We start from the raw sequence: 17,740 nt of genomic DNA, 5'->3' as shown, positions 1-17,740 counted from the left end.
CAAGTGTTAATGTCCTTTTAGAAGAATATCTACCATCTCTGGCTAATTGATCATATGGAGTTTATATTTTTTCCCCTTGTCCCCATAATAAACCGACACTGAGTTCAGTCTGTTTGAAGACATTACCAAATTTGCATTTTGCTCTAAAGGAGGCACATTAGGCTGCAATAACTCTTCGTTTTGAAGGGGGGCAAGCAGGGCAAAAAAACTCCCTTTTTTTTTTTTTTTTAAAGACTGAAGAGTCTTTTCTGACAGCTAGTCAGAGTTAGAATTAGTTCAAGGAAATGTTAATAATGCACTGCCTGGCTTAATCCCTTTGATATCACCAGGTATCCTCCTGTTCATGGGTTAATTGCTTTAAAAGCGGAGGCAATATTCTGAGCGGTGGGCCGCTTCACCTTTTCACAGCTGTTACCATTGAGTGACAACTAAATCCCATGTGTAAGATGAGGAAGAGCTCAATCTCCAATTGGGAGAAAATTTATGTAAACCGCAATCCCTTCAGAATGTGCGGAAGTCACAGACTTTCTTGATTTACTCTGCTTTTCCCAGAAAGCTCCATTGTTCCCTTCCCTAAGTCCCATCAACCCTTTGTAGCAGAATATCACAGCGGCGGCAGATAGCTTGAAATATATAAATGCTATCATAGCTCTGATTAATAGTGGCGCTTATGAGTCAAGTCTGATAACGGAGCAGCTCTCCACTCAATTTCAGATACCGCTAATGGAATCTGTCTCCTGCAATTGTAATGTGAGAAGGGCTAATTTGCCATGGAGCTTGGAGCTGTCACCAGCCGGGGATTGGGGGGTCAGATGGGAGCTGCCAGGTTTTTGCCCTGCAGCTTGTATCTCTCGCTTTGAATAGCGCAGCCCCCTGCCTGCCAGGGAGCTGATAGGCCGCCGGGGGGTTTATGCCACTCTGTACAATAGCGAAGGGCTGCATGGGCTGACTTGGTAATTGTGAAGCCAGCTCATTTTTATTTTATTTTATATTTTATTCTATTTTTTCTTTTTTTTTTTTTTTTTTTTTCTCCTGCAGCTGCATAATTTCTAATAAGGGGTTTTAACAAATGTCAGATTAGGAAAAGTTTCTGCAATTACAAAAAAAAAAACTTATAAAACATTTAAATAGCTAAAGTCGGTTCCTACTGAGGGTTGGGGTTTTTTGGCTGCTGGAAGTAGGCACTGGTTATTACAGGCACCCGGGATAAAGGCGTACCTATTTTCTAAGGATTGTGAATCGAATAATGGGTCTAACTAATATATCCTTTCTGCTTGCAATGACACAGGGAGAGAAGTTCTCATTTTTTAATGGCTGGAAGCACAGTTTTTACAACTCACCATTTAGAAAGGTGTGAGTACGCAGTGATACCTATTACAGCAGCACAGCAGTTTATGCATTTTATCAATCTGTCATGAGTTGTTCCTCTCGTTGAACTGCTTTGGAATAGCTTGACAGGGAGGCATTGAATTTAATTACCAGACTTTATTGGGAAGAGGCTGTGGCAGGCAGGCTCCGCTCTGATGTGGCGGTGGTGGGAATCCAGGAGCATGCAAGGTTTGAGGTTGGGAAGACCTGTTCCTCATTCTCCTGCTGAGCCCTCACAAGGGGGCTCTTCCCATCTCTGGTGTCCAGACCTGCTAAGGTCCCCAGTGCCATCCCAGGGCACCTTGCTGCAGGGGCAGCTTGATTCTCGCAGCAAGAGGACACAAGAAGTGGCATGCAGGTTGCCTTCTGCACATCTTGGTGACATTCACAGGCCCGTATTTACCAGTGGGACAGGGACTCAATAGTGTCCTGCAGAGGTGGTGTTCTTACTGGACATGTCCATTCCAGCAGGACATATGCAAGTGGGTGCAACCAGCTCCCCTTAGCCAAAATCCTCACTAGTTCATGACTTCTTAACTAGGCTGAACCATCCCCTCTTGAAGTAACGGTGTTTTATTAAAATAACTAAAAGGTGAAAAAGGTGAATAAGTCGTGTCAGTCCCTAGTTGGATGTGAGAGTGTATCAAGCAGAAATGACATTTGGTGCATGTGGTGAGCGGTGAGGATGCTGCCTGCTCATTCCCACCCCAAGGCATTGCGGGTCCATGGGAATGCTGAAGTTGTGTGATACTGAAGTCCTCTTTGACATGAAGGTCCTGCCTATTTGCTTGGTTTCTATTCTTTCCTTACAGCCTTGAAGACTCAACTGGGACCAGTGAGCCAAGCTATGCTCTCCTACCTCCTCCTCCAGCTCTGGGAGCGGAGGCTACATGCAGGGCTTCAGTGGCTATTCAGCTGTAGGTCCTTGAGAAAGAATAAAATATTGTTTGCTGGTCCTCGTAGTACCTGTACCGTGTCAGGCTGTTCAGCACTGACAGTAAGAGAACCCCCCTTTTGTCTATTGAGTGTGAATAAGAGGCAGGCAAACCTGGAGGAATGGAGGTTTTGGGGGATAATTGTTATTACTTAGGTCCTAAACTCATGTTTGGATTTTTGTGTTTTATTTTTTAAATAGTTACTCTATTTCGCCATCAATCCACATACACATACACTTAAAATTTATCTGTAGAAAGCTGTTTAGTCTTCTGAGTCCCATTCTTTTTAAGTGTACATCAAAAATCTGGTGTTTTTTATAGATCAAGTAAGTGAAACCTCTTAAGCTAAATTCAAAGTGTTGTATCTTTAATGCACTAGTCTGTTACACCATGAAATAAAAATACATTGAAGGAATATATCTTTGCTACTGCAAAGTGAAGTCCCAGCATGGCAGAAGCAGAAGTTGTTGGTTATGTCCCTGGAGCCTGTGCACGTGTACAGGGAACTGCCAACATCAGGGTCATTATCTGCAGGTGCAGGGAGAGACTTAAATTGAAAGACTCCATTAGTTAGTATATTAGAGGAGATTTTAAATAGCAGGAGAGTTTTTTCTTATTCCACTGACGAAAAATAAAAGATGTGAGTCTGAGATCAGCTACCGGTAAAGTTTTTGAGAGAACAGAAGGCGGAAATAACCAGCTTATTTCACTAGGTACAGATAGGTTTTCCAGTGTTTAATACATCAGCTTCAAATATAAAACGTTCCAGTTATCTTACTACTTTATGAATCCAGTGCGTCAAATATTGCGTTTAATGAAAACATCCTAACTAAATTCCAATTTCAAGCCATTTTTAGCTTTATACCAAGAATTTAATAAGTTTTTGCAAATTATTAAATATAAAAAGCCTGCCATGATTTTCTAAATGAAAAGTAAAATTGCTGATCAAGTTATTTGTTAAATACATATAGAGATAACCTGTGCTCTGGGCTAACAGATAGTTTTACCAGACTTAAGGAGAGGATAAATTCTAGATCGCAAACTGATGTGTTTTAGTGATTTAGTATGGTTTAGTGTCCCTGCCATTGGCAGGGGGGTTGGAACTAGATGATCTTAAGGTCCTTTCCAACCCTAACTATTCTATGATTGCCAGCAATGATAAGCTAAAAACTGTAATTGCAAAACCGGATTAAAATACCTAATTTCAGTTTTCCTGATTATTCCTGTAAACTCTTAATGAAAACCTGCAGCTAAAATATTTCTGATTAAGGCAAGTTTCAACTGCTTGTGTCTTTGCAGCTCAGGCCCAGCCACACATTTTCTACTTGGGCGTCTGAAAAGGAAAACAAAATAATATTATTTTATATTTTTTTTAGTCTTTTCCTGTTATGTTTAGGGATGCCATGGGAAAATATTCCTCACAAAGGACTGTGTGGCCTCTCCTTTGCTGACTGTTTCTGTCCCTTCTGAGTGCGTTTTAAGATGATGGGAATTTCTGCTTGTGAACATAGGTTGGCTGACCGATAATAAGGGATCTTCTTTCCACTTGTTTTGTCTTGATAAGGCCTCCACATGCTTTGAGCAGATCTTGTCCCAAACTAATGATTTTGCAAACAAGCTGTTCCCTTGGTTTGTATTTTAAGATAAACAAGCCTGCAAGGCAGCTTTTATTCAAGCTCAGTGCTTCAGTCCTTCTCGAAGTGGGCCTGCTGGTGGTAACTGTAATACCCTGGGAGAAGTTAGGAAGACTTTCCCATTGTTGCGTTGGCTGCAATTATTTTCTTCTTTCATGGGCTGATTTCTGCATCCTGAAGCTGTTCCGAGGGCAGGGTACTACTTTGAATGCTTTCTTCTAGGTGACCCTATTTTCCCAGGATCCTCCCTCCACCAGACAAAGCCTTACAGCAGGGTTTTGCCAACCTTTTGCTCTTTGTAAAGCCTCTGTTTTTGAGGAAGTCACTGCAGGGTAGCTTTGTGCCTACACTGTATAGACAGATGAACACTGGATGGTTATTACCACGGCCATGGCTTCATTGTTGGCAACCCCTTGATCCTCTTGTTCCAGTCATCTGCTGTTTCTCATACCAGTTCCAAGACTGAAGGGAGCATGCTATCCTTCCTGCTCCCCAGAAGCAATGGAATAAAGCCCTCCTAGATGTTGTAGTATAACTGAAGTGTTGTAGGAGGCTAACCTCTGTTGTCCATGCCTGAGTTGCTTTGTCATCTCCTTGGACTGTGTACGTTTGAGGCCATCTTGATGCTAAGGCAAGAGAGTTGCAGCACAGTGTGACTGCTGGAGAAGTCCAAGAGGCTGCCAGATACCAGAGTTCAGTAGTGCATGGAGATCCTCATGTCAATCAAAATGAGCAGTATAACTATGTTAGCGCAGCTGCAAGGCAGGGTTGATTTAATTTAGCCACAGCATGACACTGACGTAGTTGCATAGGTTTCATTTCTTCTTGTCCTACCAGTGTTACTTTGCACTGTGAGTTGTTGCATTGGATGAACCTGATGGATGTGGGTGGTTTTTTTGCCAGCTGATCTTCATCCTTATCTGGATATACCTTCTCTGATCACTTCAAAGACTGTTTCTTTCTGAACCAGCAAACTCATAAACTCATCATTTCCATTGCTGGTAGCAGAATCTGCAAAAATCTCTTGGTCTCCGGCTTGTATTTCCCAAAGCTACTGTCTTGATGTTCTTCAAGAATGCAACACATTTCCATTTGTTTTTTTAACATCTAGGATACTTGTTGGAGCTTTATGCCGCAGCATGCTTTAACAAAGTAAGCTTAGCAGCCTGGCTTTCCCTCAAGTTTCACAGGAAACTAAAGGCAATGCCTGCTCTGTTGACAAACAGATCTGTGGACTGTTCTTAGTGCTGGATCCTGACCCTGCACTGCTTGGTGAGTGGAGGTGTCCTCCGTCGCACATAGCTGGGATAAGGCTTTAATCTTTGGGTTTAGTAGCTTTTGCTTAAGCCTTATTTCATAGAACTTGAATCGCAGGTTTGAGACATTTTTATTGAGGGGATGGGATTTCTTTCATCTTACTTGAACCTTAATGATATGCTACGGTCTTTTCTGGGAAAGACAAGGAGAACTGGTAAATGATTGGGATGTTTGCCTAAAACACTGATTTTCATCTGAAGGTTTTAGGGAAGGTTGTTTTACCTTTTTTTACCTTATTTCCTTGCAAGAATTTCAGAGGGATTTACAAAGTTGTTTCTTTATAACTAAAAGTTCATGCTGTCTAAAAGGGTTTAGTCAAAACTTGGGGATGTTGTGTAGTGGGGTTTGTGTGTCAGGGGATCTCTTGGTTTTTAAATACACATGGCCGTGCTGCCCTTCCCTGCTTTTTTTTTGTTTAGGAGCAGAAACCACTTCTGACTTAATTCCTGCAAACTCCATTGCATCTTTCCTTTTTCCTGTTCAGGTGCCACATCTTTCTCATAACAGAGAGGAGGAGAGCACAACCAGAGTCCTTGAGGCCGAGAACCTTGCCAGACAGGTCATATGTGTCCCATCTCTCCCTTGGAGGATATGGACTCCAGGCTGGCTTGGTGGCAAAAGCAATGGAGCAGCATTCATGCCTGCAAATGCCTTTTCTATAGGCAATTATGTGGGTTTTGAAACATTATATTAATGCAGTGAGGGTCAGGTCTTACCGTGGAGAATTTTGTGCCAAATATCTGGACCTGTGTTGAACCACAGTGAAGTTTAGAAGTTGGAAGAGTCCCCCATGGTGCCATGCATCAGTGAGCACAATGGTAGATTCTAGTGGTTTGCCTGATTTCCTACAGAAGAGGTTCCACATCACCTTTCTTCAAAAGCTTATAGGGTGCTTTGCAGACACAGATTCGGTCTGAAACAGTTCCACCTTCTGTCAGTTGGGAATTTTCAGACTTATTTTCTCCTTCCACTGATTTTTCAAGACACCTTCCTACCATCTAGATGCTGAAGCTCTGTGTCATTCCGTGTTTGTCTCACTCTGGCCTTGGACACCTGAGGGTTTTCTTTTTTTCCAGTGTTAACTGAACAGCATTACTTCTTGCCCTCTAGCTACCTTCTCCTCCAGCTGCGCATCTCAAAATGCTTTACAAAGAAGATGAAAATCCTTAGTCCCATTTTGCAGATGCCTGGGGCAGCAGCAGTGGTGTGGCTTGCCCCAGACTGTCTGATATCAGTGGCAGAAGGATGAATAGAGACATAGTCTTCCTGAGTCCTTATGCCAGTCCCCTTCTCCCCATGGACCCTGCGTCCCATTTTTAATGGATTAAAAATTCCAGTTCTGACTGTGCAAGTCCTTTTTTTGACATCTACAGAAATAGTTTGGTTGTACTGAGGTCATTTTAGGAAGGTGGAAAGAAAGTATAACCAGTGAGAGGAGCCCTTGCTGGAGAGTGCTCTGCAAGCAGCTCCCTCATCTCTGTAGGGCCTAAAGGTTTTGTTTCTTTGGTTGCTGTTTATCTCAGAGTTACGTGAGGAATCCAATAAGTACGTCCTATGTGAACATCCACTCTCTGATCCCTAATGGGCAGAACAATCCACCTGGGGACTTTGTCTGTGCTAGAGGATATGGCCAGTATTTAGAAGCAAATGACACATGTAGCTTGATGAAGTTGGCTGGTTTATAATTTTCAGTGTAAACCTGCTGGAAATGTTAGGTCTGAATGGAAGTGTGTGTGCCTGAATACTAGAATTAGAAAAAAATATCCAATTTGCAGTAGAGCCTAGCTTAGTCTTAGAGTTGGATAGTGAATTTCTGGAGAGGAGCTTTGACCATAGCCACAGCTATTTCTGTCTTCGGATAACGCTTAATTGAGCTGGTTCTGGTGCCCTACGAGGCATCTTTTCAGGGTGACTTCCTGAAGGGGAGACCTTCCAAACAGGCAGAGCCAGTATTCAGAATGGGCATAATAGGTTTCCTGAGCTAAATCCCACCTTGTGGGCTCCCTGCGCCAGCTGCAGCATCCAGCCAAGTTTGGCAAGTGGCTCTGGGGGGAGTGTGTGCCATAATCCCATCCAGGGGTCACAGAGGTGCCCAGCTTTCATATCCGTCCCAATGGCAGAAGCTTCACCTGTTCCTCTGCTCCCTCCTGCTTGCTGGAGCTGACACCCATTTTCTCTGTGCGTGACCCCGGCAGGCACCTCTCCCTGCTGGGACTGTAGGTATCACAATCCTCACCCACCCCTGAGACACTAAATACCCCCGTAGGACAGCTCTGCTAATGCTGTCCATCATGAATAGCTCTAATCCATTCTTTATTCATCGCCTTGATGAATTTAAGGCTGCACCCTTGCTGGCATTTCCTCCAGCAGAGAGTATCCCATTATAGGCGTGACTCCCTGGCTCGGCATACCATGACCCTCTGGGCCATCTCTCATCGAGGTTTCTGAACCAAATTCAAAGTTTTCATGGCATTTGTGGAGGAAGCTGACTCTTTAGTGTTGGGTAGCTTACAAATAGAGAGGTTGGCTAATGCCCCCTCTTCCTAATTGCAATTCTTTGCAAAGAAATTATTAGGAGGATATTAACCATATAATGTTTTGGCAGGGTGCTGGGTGACAGTCATCATTTCTGCTTCTATGGTATGTTTTAAAAAAAGAAATTTTAAAAAAGGACAATAAAGTAGGCTTTTTTGTTGGAAAAGAAGATTTCATGTTATCTGTGTTTGCAGGCTTTCTGGCTCATATGCTGGAGGAATCCTTGCTGCGGGGGTGTTTTCATTTTCTCGTCTAACATGGCAGTGGTCCATCACAGCAGAGGTTTTTAGCTTAAACAATCTGTTTGTGGGGCTGCTGATGGCTCTCACCGCTCATTTTGAGGAGGCATCCACCGCAAGAGAGAGATCAAAGGTAAAACATCTCAAGCAAAGGGAATAATTATTCTTTTTTTTCTTTAATTAGATGTCACATGTTTGTTTAACTTCCTATTTATTTAATGCTCAGTTTTGTTTAAACAAAAAGGGCCAAATTTTGGGACTTGTTTGAGCACCTGTGCTGGCTGGTGTCTATGCTTGACCTACCTAGCTGTTCAGAAGTGCCAAATATTGTAAAACCTATCCACTTGGCTTAAGGGTTGAGCTGGGACCTGTTGAGTGGGTTTGGGATTGATTCATGTAATACACACCGGTTGGAAACAGGAAAATCAAAATTGCTTTCATCTAAACGTTTTAATGCAAAGTTTGATTTCCTGCATCAAAGACTCAAACTAGGCTGTGGGAGTGCAAATGTTTGTTTTCAGAACTGTTTTTTTAGGGGGGGGGGGGGATAAACAGATATATTTTACAGAAAACTTCATGAAGTCAGAAACCCAGGTTTCTACTGAAAAACAGAAATGACCGATTTTTCAATGAGTTCTTCTTTTGAAATTAAATGTGCCCCTAAAATAATGGCATTATTAAATACAGAGACTTGAAATTTCATGCTGTATTCTCTATTTTACAAACAGGCTATGCAACCAAATGACATTTTTACTCAGCAGTCTTGTTCTTTCGACTTTTCTTTGCCTGAGCATCTGATCTCTTCTCCTTCGACAGGCTTGCCCGCTGTGACTCCTGTAAATTGTATGAATGAAAGGATTTTTGTTGGGCTAGGCTAGAATTTCAGGACTCCACAGTGGTATTTTACTCAGCTTTGTGAGTTCTCAAAGAACATGTTTAATTGGTGGTTGTAGGGACCTTGTTTCACCACTGGATGTTTTTTATTTTCTGGTGAGTACTGTCCCAAGATCCCTGTACCTGAGCTCCATGGAGATGGAATTGGGCATTTTCCAGCCTGCTCCCATGTTTCACATGCCCAGTTTCCAATGGGATTTTCAGATGAGATTTTCAGAATCTGTTAAGGAGCTTGTATAAATGTTTTTTAGGTGTTTGGCATCCCACGCCTTGAAGAATCCAGGCTGCCAACATCAAGCTTACAGTGCTTTTCAAAAATCAGATGGTCATGCAGACATCTTCAAGAGTGTGCTTGGAGTCTGTCACTAGACTTGAAAAATTGCTGAGGTTGTTCTGAGTCCTGCTGGGCAGCTCTGAAGCCCACTAATGTTTTTATGAAGTTATGGCAGGTGTTTCCTCAGCAAGGCAGCATCAGACATTGAAGGCTGTGCAGCTGTTAGAAAATTACAAGGTGATCTCATCAACATGCTAAGGCAAGTGTTTGCATCTCACACACCATCCTCACCAGTGAGTGAAATAAGCAGGGGCGATGCTCTGATGATAGATGGAAGTGCCATCCTTCTTCGGGATGGCTGGGGAGATGAGGATGTGCTGTCAGCTCTGGTCCAATAATGTCTGTGGGACTCTGGTGGCTTTTTCTCCACCAAGGAGCTGCCCTGGGCATGAATTCGGGTTGTAACATGGACCAAGTGGCCAGTGACTGTGGAGGAGGAGGCAAATTCAGAGGAGGAGCAGTGGCCAGAGGTGTATGTGGCACTGACCCAAGATTTCTATATGGAGTTGCTCTTGTAGCTTTGTCTTTCTGCTGTGAATGAAGAGGACTCAGCACTGGTCTTGTGGTGTGACAGAGCAGAGCATATGGCAGAATGGGGCAGAGAGAGGCTTTCCTTAGCATCAGCCAGGGATGGCCATGGTACCAATAATGAACCTGTGAATAATCCTCAATGAGTATCAGAAATACCCTGCACTGTGTTGCACAATTTGGATATAATAACTGTTTTATCAGAAAACCCTTTCAGAGGTGCTTGAAAATCATAGAATGGCTTGCATTGGAAGGGACCTTAATGATCATCTTGTTCCAACCCTCCTACCATGGGCCGCGACACCTTCTAATAGACCAGGTTGCTCCAAGCCCCATCCAACCTTGAACACTGCCAGGCATGGGGCAGCCACAGCTTCTCTGGGCAACCTGTGCCAGAGCCTCAGCACCCTCACAGGGAAGAATTTTTTCCTAATATCTAATCTAAATCTTCCCTCTGTCAGGTTAAAGTCATTCCCCCTTGTCTTGTCACTACAGGCCCATGTCAAAAGTCCCTCTCCAGGTTTCGTGTAGCTGCTTTAGTGCTAGAAGCTGTTCTAAGGTTTCCCTGGAGCCTTTTCTTCTCCAGGCTGAACAAGCCCAGCCTGTCTCCGTAGGAGAGGTACTCCAGCCCTCTGAGCATCTTCATGCTCTTCTCTGGTCTCGCTCTAATAGGAGCTTTTAGACAATGAGGTTTATCACATTTAATTGTTTGCTAAGAAAGTTTGTGTAGACCTGACTTTAGCCATCTATGCCTGAAGAAGGGGGAAAAGTCATTCATATTTCATTAAATGACGTCTCTGTACATAATGGCATTATTTTAGTGTATGGCTTCTGAAAATTTAATTGCATCATTCAGAGTTAACTGCTGTGCAGCAGGGGGTCAGGAATCAGACCCCATTGCATTTTTATGATGTGAGGGTGCTGTATAGGGTCTCTATGTATGTGGAGACGTAACTGTTCAGCTGGACAATTCGTAAAGAATGATTTCTCTTAAACACATGAAATTTCCCTGCAAATAGCAAAAAATAGCCTGTACTGTCTGTGTTATGATTGACCACTTCTCACTGATACACTAGCTTTTCTCCTGTGAGGGTGCTGTGGGCTGTACTGAATATTTTGAAACAAATATTTTGGTCTCTGAATATTTTTGCAAACTGTGAAGAGTACTTGTGAATGGGATGGGTTGTTGTCTTTTTTTCTTTCAGATCTCTAAATTTGGTGCCTTTTGCTGTGGGCTCAGTTTGTGCAATCAGCACACGATAGTGCTTTATATTGCTTGTATTGTGCCTTGGGTTCTCTCACAGCTTTTCAGAAAGATGGTATGTATTTTGGAGACCTATACCTCTATTTTTGTAAGGGAGTGAGTAGTTCTTCTTTCCAAGCAGTTGTGTTAGTTCTATGTTGATGTGCAAACAGGGACAGTCGTGGGTCTGTCTAAACTAGTCAGTCAAGGCCTACTGAAGTTACAGTCCCTCTGTCTGATACCAGGGCCACTGATCGTAATTTAGGAGACCACCAGCAATCTGTGACCTGATTGTGTCTCCTGTCACAGGAGTGCTCTGCCCCAAGTGCTTGTAAACACCCAGTGAGCAACTACAAGACCAGTTCTTGGAGCTAAGAACTGCTCAGCATGTCGGAAATAAGAGCATGTCCAAACAGGAAAGCAGACACATATCTGTCGGTGAGAAGTCACAGGCACGTGCAGTCTGTGTGTGCTGCTGCTTCTAGCTGCTGGCAGTGGCTTTCTCATGCCACCAACTCATCTGGAGATGAGTTTCTGTATGTTGGTTCCCTGCTGGTAACAAACAAAAGCCATGTCCACTTCTTGCAGAGCATCTTGCAACTGCTGTTGATAACTGAAGATGCAGCCAGAGTAAGCAACACAGCAAGAAGGGTGCAGAGGCTTTGTCTCTAGGGGAGCTCCTCTTCAGCATGTTGTTGGGATGTGCCAGACTTGGTGGCCTCCAGCTCTAATGCAGCCAAGACTTGAGAGTCCTAGAAGAGATCAGCTCTCAGGTGAAGAGTGCCTGGCTCATGCCAGCTGGAGAAGACCAAAGGAAAACTGATCCTTGGCGAAACAGTGAGCCTGTGATGTGGTCAAATACATGCCTTTCATCTCCTACCAGAGGTCCTGCTCTCAAGTTACACAGGGTGTAACTATGTCTGGAGTGAATCATGCAAGCTGTAGGAGAAACGATGCAGCTCAGACAAGCTTGATCAAAAATCTCTTCAGTGTCTCCAGCAGAACTTGTTCTGACTGTGTATTTCCTCTAACAGTGGAGACTCACTTCTGCAATATATTTGTGTTCTTTAAACAGAGCTTCCTTTTTGTTCTTGGGGTTTTTTTTGAACAATGGAGGTCTAGAGAGTCCTGTGCCAGTGTAACATTCCTGGGAAATACTTTAGGCAGCCCAGTGCCTGCTGCGGAAAACCACCTAATAAGATGGATAATGGATAGAAAACAGTGACTTTTTAAGTAAAAAAAGAGCCAGCTTTTTTCTGAAGGAACTCTGGCCACCACCATTATGAAGCTACTTTCTTTACTCTGTAGATCATCGCTCTTGAATGGTGCCTCTTCCCCATAACCCCAACTGCTGAAGAAGTGCTTTGATTGACAAGGCAGTGGCTAATGATAAAGCAAGCGTGCAATATTCTAGGGTGGGATTTTCCAAAGCACTTAAAGGAGTTAGGCACAGAAGTCCCTTTGAAAGTCTTGTCTTCCTGACCCCTTAGGCAGTCTTGAAAATCGTACCCCAAAAGTTGGCCTATCCAATTTAGCCAGTGTAATCGTGATGAAGTAAATGGCAAAACTGACTCCTGATGATGGTGATGATGTGTGTAGTTGAACTAGAGCAACATTTTTTTTTTGCCAGATGGAATACCAGCCAACTCTTAATCGCTGCAAAGTGGGTTATCTCAGCCTTGCAGTGCTTCAGCCATCTATGCATGTCATGCCATGATTTAAATGTGAAAGATGCAATGAGTATGATACTCATGAGTCCTAGCTAATATTATTTGCTTCACTTAAATTTCACCCTGCCATGCAAAGGAGATCAGTTTGATGCAGTTTCCTAGTAATCCACAAAATCGTAAGGTTTAACATAGCATTTTGTAGGGACTTACTACAAATTGAGAGATCAGCTCTGTGTAAATATATTTGATGTTTTTTCTTTATCTGTTCTTGAAGTTCCAGCATGATTAAACTAAAATAAACATTGTTATGCAATATGACATATTTTGGTGCAGGAATTGTCCCTAGGCCATTTGCTGAAGTTGGGTTTATGCTTCTTGGCTGGTTTGCTGCCTTATCTCTATCTGCCGGCTTCGTCCTACCTCAATCGAGCCCGCTGGACATGGGGAGACCAGACGACTTTTCAAGGATTTTTGACCCACTTTCTCAGGGAAGAATATGGGACATTCAATCTGGTAAATAAGGGTCATTTTCTAAATTACTTGCTTTTAGGTTAGGCAATAGCAGAACCTTTATATTTATGATGATTAATGACTTACAGGGTAAAAAATGGAAAATGTTTTCTTTTTAAAAATTTAGTTCTGATTTTTGACCTTCTGATATGTCAGGTTTTCTGGGAATTGATGGAAAAGCCATTCCCAGGTGGAATGAGAATTCCCATTCCCAAATGGATGGAAAAAAATTCTGTGAATATGGGAAAATAATTGTCTTTGCCTTCATGGGGTGAGCTGTATTATTTACTGTGAGCTTTAGAGGAGTCTCATATTTTTAGGCCCTCAAAGAGCAGACTGTGCTAGAGGAAGATGGTGACATCAGTTTTATGTTTTTCTTGTTTTAAGACAAATAATTATCCTTTTTTATTATTTTATTTGAAACTCAGATATTTTAACAAGCAGTTTTCATTGCTGTACTTAAAAAAAAAAAATTCCTCTTACTAATACTGAATTTGAATGGTAGGATTGAGGGGTCTTGGAAATCTCTGATTTGAGTTATTGACAGGTCTGTGCCCTTGCCAAAGGAGGGATATATTGCATGGTTGCTTGCGGAGCACAGAGTCAATATCTACCTCCTCCAGCCCTGCCTTAGATGTTTGGCTCTGGCTATCCAGGGAAAGCAAGTGCCCAGCACCCGTTCTGTCCTTCCTGTATCGGAAATGTCAGTGCAGAGGGCTGGGAGAAAAAAAGAGAAAAAATGTACTGTTTTCATACCATGTCACACCTTGGGGTCCTGAAGCCCCACATCCTCAGAAATTAAGCCCCTGCATTAAGCCAATGTGAAACATCCAGTACCATTGCTGTTCCATTACAGCCTTCTTGGAGAGCTGGGTGGCTGTAGGTTGTGGGGCAAAAGACTTGATAATTCCCACTGCTGCTTCCTTAATCTTTCCAAAACTCCTGCAGAGATAAAATCCACCCTCTGAAGGACTTCTGAGTTTTCCTCTGTTGTCCTGTTCCCAGCCATCTCCTGAGAATGGGACTCCTTTGGGCAGAGCAATACCAAGGCATGCAAATCCCTTAACTCCTTTCTCCATCAAATGTGATGAATTCAAGTTGATGTTCAGGAGGCTTAGGGATGATGGACTGCGTGTAATCCTATACCACAAATCACATTTACGATGAACTGTCTGAAGCAGGAGCAGCAAGTGCAGCAAAATCCAAGCTTTTGGTCCCAGTGCCGGTTGGGCTGATGCCAGAGCCCTGTCTGGGTGGACAGACAGCCCTTGTGTCTCATGGCTCCATTTTAAGGGCAAGCAGGGTCAAAAAAAAAGAAACCAAATCAGAGAGGTCTTGGGAGAGGGCTCTACGTATGAGCCAAGGATCAGAAATGTCGCCTCCTGTAAGGTATGTGTCTGAGGCCAGAAGCCATCGGCCTCCAACAGGGTGAGGATTTGCAAGAAACAGAGAGGTGCTTCAGGAGCTGTGGGCTGGCTCTCCATTCTCTTTCATTTTTATTTTTAAATTAAATTTTAAATGCAGTTAAGTATTGCATTTTCATTTGGATTAAATATTCCCTCCAGACCTCCTGTATCCATTTACCTTATATTTTACCTGGTAGCCACCACTTTTCCAACAAGCACCTAGGAAGGTAATTCCTCACCTCCACTGAACATGTCTTTTTTCCCAGACCTGTGCCATGGATTGCAGGTGTCTGCAATGAAAATTCTCATATATCTCATGCAAATCTCACTCTGCTCTGCCTCTGTCAGGGCAGAGGAGACATGGACAAGTCTGGTAAGCAAGCAGGAGTTGCAGCCCACATGCTTGTCTCAGTCTGTGGGGAGATGTCCCAGAAAATAATTGCACCATGCAGATAAAGGATGAGAATAAATGGCCTCAAGTTGCACCAGGGGGTCTTTAGATCAGATATCAGGAAAAATATCTTCACCGAGAGGGTTGTCAAGCATTGGAAGAGGTTGTCCAGGGAAGCGGTGGAGTTACCATCCATGGAGGTATTCAAAAGACGTGTAGATGTGGCACTTAGGGACATGGTTTAGTGGATTTGGCAGTATTAGGTCAACAGTTGGACTCAATGATCTTAAAGGTCTTTTCCAACCTAAATGATTTTATGATATAGTGGAGACCGTATGATGTGCTCGAGTCACAAGCTAATGGGCTGGTAGTGCCTTGAAAAAATGCTTATCCAGGTGGTAAACCTGCACAGTGACATAAAGTAAAACAAGGACGTGGGAGGAAAATCTTGCAATGAAGGTTTGAGTAGAGTTTGCTGTCTTTTTGTTGTTTAAACAGTTCCCTTTCCCTGTGACCACCTTAGGGTACAACCTGAGAGGGTTTTGAGGAGCCCTGTGTGCTCAGCATACAGAAAATGAAGAGGCTTTCCATTCCCCCAGTGATTCAGCAGGCAGCATGTGTGATTCTCATTGGTTTTCTCTCTTTTTAATCTAGGCCAAGTCTGAGACAGGATCCAGTATGAGAGAGATGCTGGCGTGAGTAAAATCTTGATTATGCCTTTTAGTGGAGAGAAACCTGTTGTCACTGCTGTGATTTTGGCCTAAGTAGCTCCTGTCCTGCCTTCCCTCTGCTTGGTGCAGAGCTGGGGCCATGTGTGTCTGGCGCAAGGACAGTGTGCATGTCCGTCTGTCTTCCCTATTGAAGGAAGATAGTTGGATCCCCCTTCCTGGTGATGTTTCATTCAAAATCCTGACATGTAAACTAAACTTGTTCCCATTTCTGGTAGACTTATTCATATGCAAAATGGGAATATGTTTTTGTGCTTATTCCCTGCTTTTGACACTTTAATTGAGTGCAAGGGGCAATTTGGGGATGATGCATCTATGCACTAATTTCTCTTCAGTTTTCAGGTGGCACAGATGAAGTCAGAGCTCTCCCTTCCCGTCCTTGCCCTGGCACTCGTGGCCTGTGTGAACACAGCACTGCCGTAAGTTGGAGGAGAATACATGCTCTGATGTGCACTTTCTTACTGGCTCCACTGGCAGCTTTCTTTGGCTTTTTGCTGGTGCAAAATTTTCAGTGATTGGCTGTGGTCATGTGTTAATTAAGATCAAAATATCTCTGCTCCTGGTAGCCCTGTGGCTTTGTAGGTGGCAGGCTTAAAAACCTTGAAATCCTGGTGGTTTTCTGCTCTGGAAACAGAAGTTTCGCAAATTGCAAAGGTAAAGAAAGGCTCATCAGCTCCTTGTATTAAATGCATTTAGGTATGCAGAGAGAGTGGTTTTCAAGCACATACAACTTTAGTCTCCTTTTTTTATCATGCCATTACAGTGCTATTTGTTTGTTATTTTTGTTTAATAGGACAAAGCAGCAGAAATCACCCGTGATCTGGCTCTTTGCTGGAATGCTCTGTCTTTATTCCTTCTTCTTCTCTTGGAGAGCAAACCTGGATATTACGAAACCTCTGTTCCTGGGTGTGGTAAGTTGCACTCCAAAAACTGCTCTGGTGTGTTAATTTTTGGAAGAAGCCTTAAAACCACTTAACTGGGACATTGTCTTGAAGCTGCCTAAAGTGTAGAAATACAGCTGCTTATTCTGTTTCCTTACAGCTGAGGAAACAGAAAGTTTCTCTGGGATTTTGTGTCCTAGGTGGAGCGATTCTGGCTGCAGAGCAGTGCTGTGGTGGCTGTGCTGGCAGGGCTGGGGCTGGCCACACTTGCCTCAGTTGGAAGCACCATGCTGGAGAGCAGCCGTGTGCTGCCATGGCTGGAGTGGCTTTCCACTCTCACTCTTGTCACTTCCCAAGTCTGGGCAAATTACAGGTAACAAATCCCCTGGGCACGTGTCTTGGTGCAGCCTTGTAGTGCTGTGGGGTGCCGAGTGCTTGGGGTGCTGCTGTAAACCCCCTACTTGTGCTCCTGGGGTTTCTGTCCTTGTCTTGAAGTGGGAAAAGCACTTTTCATATCGTGTCTAAGCTTGCATGGTCGTAGCCTACAGGACTTCCTTGTTTGATTTCCCTCAAAATCACCAAGCACCAGTTGCAGGCTGTATATGGGGTGTCATGTAGGTTGAAGGAAGAAAACTGTAGATACATAATCTTCTAATGAAAAAACCTCATAAGTCTGTTCTTTATTTCCTAGGGAGATTTGCAGAATTTATTTGACCTGAGCAACACCTTCTCCTTCCTTTGCTTTGCTTCAGGTTTCCTTGCACCCTGGGCTTTTTCTTATGTTTTTTCCTTTTTGAAGAGTTTGATCTGTAGTGTAGATAAGGGCTTCCTTATCCCATAACCATGCTGAAGACTGCAGTGATTTGGGAGCCAAGGAGGAGAACTGAAGTAGGGGTTAACCAACTGTCGTGGTTTAAGCCCAGTCAGCCACACAGCTCACTCACTCACTCCCCCCTCTTCCCTTCCTCCCCCCGCTCCGGGAGGGATGGGGAGGAGACTCGAAAGAATGTAACTCCCATGGGTTGAGATAAGAACAGTGCAGTAAGTAAGGTGTAACACAAAGCACTGCTGCTGCCACCAATAATAATAATAATGATGAGGGAAGCAAGTGCTCACCACCTGCCGAC

The 17,740-nt window shown here is 43.5% G+C and overlaps 1 protein-coding gene across 1 annotated transcript in view; it reads left to right on the top strand.

The window, feature by feature from the left end:
* The window catches only part of TMEM260 (transmembrane protein 260), a 34,643-nt gene that overhangs the window by 10,303 nt on the left and 6,600 nt on the right, over positions 1 to 17,740 (top strand). The window contains exons 4-10 of the mRNA XM_062618444.1: positions 7,984 to 8,161; positions 10,990 to 11,103; positions 13,031 to 13,210; positions 15,659 to 15,699; positions 16,068 to 16,151; positions 16,526 to 16,643; positions 16,814 to 16,986. Of these exons, the coding sequence (XP_062474428.1) occupies positions 7,984 to 8,161; positions 10,990 to 11,103; positions 13,031 to 13,210; positions 15,659 to 15,699; positions 16,068 to 16,151; positions 16,526 to 16,643; positions 16,814 to 16,986 (888 nt within the window). The remainder of the gene's footprint in view (positions 1 to 7,983; positions 8,162 to 10,989; positions 11,104 to 13,030; positions 13,211 to 15,658; positions 15,700 to 16,067; positions 16,152 to 16,525; positions 16,644 to 16,813; positions 16,987 to 17,740) is intronic.

This window comes from Pezoporus occidentalis, unplaced genomic scaffold, assembly GCF_034315485.1.
Source record: "Pezoporus occidentalis ecotype Australia unplaced genomic scaffold, CSIRO_AGI_Poc_V1 ctg200, whole genome shotgun sequence".
NCBI classification, from domain to species: domain Eukaryota; kingdom Metazoa; phylum Chordata; class Aves; order Psittaciformes; family Psittacidae; genus Pezoporus; species Pezoporus occidentalis.
The sequence above is the reverse complement of the archived record's forward strand: the minus strand, read 5'-3'. Positions and strand labels throughout refer to the sequence as shown.